The sequence below is a fragment of the Peromyscus californicus genome, unplaced genomic scaffold (genome assembly GCF_007827085.1).
Source record: "Peromyscus californicus insignis strain IS unplaced genomic scaffold, ASM782708v3 Scaffold_12__1_contigs__length_115047231, whole genome shotgun sequence".
Classification (NCBI taxonomy): Eukaryota; Metazoa; Chordata; class Mammalia; order Rodentia; family Cricetidae; genus Peromyscus; species Peromyscus californicus.
In genome coordinates, this window is record NW_026294413.1 from 71,427,266 (window position 1) to 71,432,385 (window position 5,120).

Below are 5,120 nucleotides of genomic sequence, written 5' to 3' on the forward strand. Positions count from 1 at the left end.
CTCGCAGGTGAGAGAGATTTATCCTGACTGTGGGCCAGGCAGGAAAACTCTAGCTACAGGTAAGTCCATTATCATCATGACTGGAACCATGACAGCAGGTCAGCATGGTCCTGAAGAAGTAGCTGAGAGCTTTTCCATCCTGATCAGTAGACAACAGGCAGAGAAAGAGACACTGGGCCAGGTGTGAGCTTTTTAACCTCAAGTCCACTTCCAGTGACACACCTCCTCCAACACTTCCTCCAACAAGACCATATCTCCTAATGCTTTCCAAACAGTTCATCAACTGGGGACAAAGCCTGCAAATATATGAGCCCATGAGGGCAATTTTCATTCAAACCAATGTAATTTGCATGTAATTTGAATACTTATTGATACATTTTATATTTGTGTCTTCAATTATATGGAAAATTAACTTATATGGACTCAAAACAGTTGGAATAGCATGGAAAGACCCACACAAGGTCAAGCTACACAAAATTCCAGCATGGGGTATGAGTACAAAGCCCCACCCCTAACTAAGGACATGTTGGCATGTGATAGCTACTAAGAGAGGGAGAATCTGTATCTTTAAGGGCATGGCCCCAGTAGGTCAACCACACTCCAGTGAAGATCACATATCCAAGAGGTAAGGACAGCACACACAGTACTTGAAGGTTTTGGTTTTTTTCCCAGAAATGAAAGAAAAGCTGAAAAGTAAGGACGAGGGTTGGAACTGGTGGGAATTGGTGGAGAACTGAATATGATCAAAGTGCATTATATGAAATTCTCAAAAAAAAAACTAATGAAAGTCCCATTCTTCCAATAATTGAAAGATATGCAATTGACTGAAATGTTGAGTAATCTCGTTTCTGTACTCTGAATAGCATGTTTGATGCCTTTGTAGAACAATAAAGAGCAGTGAACCCTGTGCAGTGGATCTGCCTGACAGTACTGGGAACCTTGTCATCTTTGTCAGTTGTCTCAGTACTCTTCATGAGAACTTCTTCCTGAAAATGGGTATCTGTAAGGAAAGGGCGCACTGATGTGAAACAGCAATCCTGAACTCTCTAGTGTTAGTAGAGAGGACAGAGATACAGCATAAATTGGAAACCCCACAGCTGTGCGAAGCCTCCTGCAGAGTCCCCCTGGGGCAGGGCTGTTTCTGCACACACAGCTGCAGTTTGGGGCCAGGCTGCACGCTTGCTGGGAGCACTGTGCATCAGCAGCACAGAGGTAGGTGCCTGAGTCCTCCAGCTGGGCATCCCTGATGTGCAGGGTGCTGTAGCGCTCCTTGGAGTCGAATGTTGACTTTAACCTCCCATTCTCCTTTGTTCCTGGAGTCAGGAAAAAAAGATTGACGAGGCTGCCCCTGGAATTCTGTCGGAACCACTGCACCCTCATCATAGTGGTAGAAAAATTGCATCTCAGAGCAGAGTTGGCACCCTCGTGGAGAGTCAGGGATGGATGATTCTGCTCCACCTGCATCCCTCTCACCCCTGGTCAGAGAAAAGAAAACAAACCATATGACTGGCAATCCTTCAGCAGTTTCCACCCTGTCAGATATCCCGGGAGACAGTCACGAGGAGCTTTGAGTCAGCTGTGTTCTGGCCCTCCCACTAGAGCTGTGGAACACCCTTAACCCATCTGGGAGAGCCACAACTCACAGCAAACCTGCACCCACAGCAGCCCCAGCACAGCTCCCAGGCTCCTCTCCATGGATCCTGTCAAACTGCTGAGGCACCTTCACCCAGCTCTAGACAGTGTCTAACTTAGTTCCAACCATGAGCAGGCTCTCCCTCACCCACTGAGCACCAATAAAATCTGAGCTCTTTCATCTTGATGGAAATCCCCACCCACAGCAGCCCAGTGAGGCCTCACAATAACTGCTCCCTAGCTGTGGATGAAAACCCTGCAGGGAACAGGAAGCTATGTCACCTAGAGCTTGAAAACTAAAGAGGGTTGGTTGGGTTGTTTGTTTGGGTTTGTTTATTTGTAACAATTAAAGTAAGAGACATTTGAGAGAAATTGTGAGGAGGAGATGATATATCATGAAAGAGCTGAGGTCTCCTTAGATCACAGAGCATATAAAGATAGAGTAAGCCATTTCTTAAATTCCATAATTTGACAAAATTTGAGAAATCAGTTGTATGAAAATTCTTATAATGGAAAACTCTTTGAAGGAGTGCAATGTGTGGTGGGGAATAAACACACTTTTTTGAAATCAGCAGATTACCATCTGCAAAAAAAATGTTTCCAATGAAACTTTCATTTGTTAAAATAATCAGGTTATGAATACACCATTCACCCTGATTCATTTTCCACCTCTGTCCTTCTCCAGTCCCTTCCCTGCACCCTGCAGACCCACACATTGCTGCTCAAGTTCAATAGTATTCTCTGTGTTTTCTTCTTCTCTTTTTGTGCCTTATTATTTTCTTCCCCTCAACTAATTATTCTTGTTCCTCTTAGTCTGAGAGAAGACAATGAAAAGTTTGGCTATCACAGGTATTGGAATAGTATCTGGGTCCATGAACTCTGGAGATTTTCATCATAAAATGTTAAAACTTGAAGTCACAGAGTTAGATGTTTCTATTAAATTTCAGACTTCACGTTGCCCAGTAAAATTCTATTTCCTTATCTGTCCTCATGGAATCAGCCTCACAGTGGATCTCCAGGCTCCTCTAAGTTTACAGTTCCACAGAACAGCACAGCTAACAACCAGGAATAAATCTTGTCGTCTGTGACTGACAGCCTCACATGTTCTCTGGTCTCTTTAACCCACCCACCCTTCAGGCACTTCAGAAAGTCATTTCCAGGAAGGCTGCAGTGCCCCCTAGTGGACCAACACCATCAGCAAAGGTGACTTCCGGCCATAACTCCACGTGTCACAAAAAAAGCAACCCCCTTTACTCCTTTAGTTCCTGATGGAAGAAATGCAAGATGGTCAGAACACATGACATTCAAGATGGAGTGGGGGTTAGAGAGGAACCACTTTGAAAATGATACATCATGGAGATTAAACCTCTAAATAAGCTGATACTTCTTATCGTGTGCTATTTATTAGATCTATAATTTAGTTTAAAATAAATCTATAAGCATTGACTAAAGTTTTACTGAAAATGAATACTAAGAACACATAAAAGGGCATTTGTTTACACTCTAATGAAGAAGTCTAAAATACAGGGATCTGACTAAAACAAACAGGATCAAGGAAGAGCATAGTGAGAGTTGTGTGATCCCAGGAACAGGAGAAATGCCCACATGCAGATGGTCAGACTCTGAAGAAGGCAGGTGTGATGATAGGATTGTAAATATAAGCGACCCCAAAAATTCTACCAGGGAAATCCTACAGCTGATAAACACCTTTAGCAAAGTAGCTGATACAAGATTAACTCAAAAAAATCAGTAGCCCTCCTACATATGAATGACATATGGGCTGAGAAAGTATTCGGGGAAACAACACCCTACACAATACTCACAAATAATATAAAATATCTTGGAGTAACTTAAACCAAACAAGTGAAAGACCTGTATGACAAGAACTTCAAGTCTTTGAAGAAAGAAAGTGAAGAAGATATCAGAAGATGGAGAGTTCTCCCATGCTCATGAATTGGTAGGATTAACAAAGTAAAAATGGCCATCTTACCAAAAGTAAACTATAGGTTCAATGAAATCCCCATTAAAATTACAACACAATTCTTCACAGACCTTAAAAGAACAATACTCAACAAAATAAAAATAACCAAGGATAAACAAAATAAATAACCAAGGATAGCTGAAACAATCCTGTACAATAAAAGAACTTCTGGAGGTATCACTATTCCTGATTTCAAGCTCTACTATAGAGCAATAGTAATAAAAACAGCATTATATTGGCATAAAAACACAGGTTGATCAGCTGGATCAAGTCAAAGACCCAGCCATAAATCTACATGACTATGGACACGTGATTTTTTTGATAAAGAAGTCAGAAATATATGCTGGGAAGAAAAGAAAACATCATCAAAAATGGTGCTGGTCTACCTGAATGTCAACATGCAGAGGAATTCAAATAGAGCCATATCTATCACCCTGCCCAAAATTCAATTCCAAGTGGATCAAAGATCTCAACATAAAACCAGATGCACTGAACCTAATAGAAGAGAAAGTGGGGTATAGCCTTGAGCAATTGTCACAGAAGACAACTTTATGAACAGAGCACCAATGGCACAGGACTAAGATCAACAATTAATAAATGAGACCCCATGAAACTGCAAAGCTTCTGTAAGGCAAAGGACACAGTAAGTAAGACAAAATGACAGCCTACAGAATGGGAAAAGATCTTCACCAATCCCATATCTGACAGAGGGCTGATTTCCAGAATATATAAAGAACTCAAGAAACTAGACATCAACAAACCAAACAATCCAATATAAAAATGGGATACAGATCTAAACCGAGAATTCTCAAAAGAGAAACTTCAAATGTCTGAGAAACAATTAAAGAAATGTTCAACATCCTTAGCTATCAGGGAAATGCAAATCAAAATGACTTTGAATTCTATCTTACACCTGTCAGAATGGCTAAGATCAAAAACATAAGTTAAAGCTCATGCTGTTGAGGATGTGGAGCAAGAGGAACACCCCTCCATTGCTGGTGGAAGTACAAACTTGTACAACCACTTTGGAAATCAATAAGGCAGTTTCTCAGAAAATTGGGAATCAATCTACCTCAATATGCAACTATACCACTCCTGGGTGGTATATATCCAAAGGACACTCCATCTTACCACAAGAATACTTGCTCAACTATGTTCATAGCAGCTTTATTCATAATAGCCAGAAACTGGAAACAAGCTAGATGTCCCTCAACCAAAGACTGGATAAAGAAAATGAGGTACATTTGCACAATGGAGTGTTACTCAGCTGTTTAAAAAAAATGACATCAGGAAATTTGCAGACAAGTGGATGGAACTAGAAAAATAATCATCCAGAGTGAAATAAGCCAGAACCATAAAGATAAATATGATATGTACTCACTTGTAAGTGGATATTAGCTGTAAAGTAAAAGATAATCATGCTATACAATACACAAACCCAGAGAGGCTAAGTAACAAGAAGGACTCAAGGGGTGAAGGCATGAATCTCCCTAGGAAGGGGAAATAG

The 5,120-nt window shown here is 40.9% G+C and overlaps 1 gene segment (V, D, J or C); it reads right to left on the reverse strand.

The window, feature by feature from the left end:
- Window positions 1–960: 960 nt before the first annotated feature.
- LOC128106949 (T cell receptor alpha variable 22-like) lies at window positions 961–1,695 on the reverse strand. The segment is given in 2 exon segments: window positions 961–1,475; window positions 1,644–1,695. Coding segments are annotated over 2 exon segments (567 nt in total).
- Between the last annotated feature and the right edge of the window lie 3,425 nt (window positions 1,696–5,120).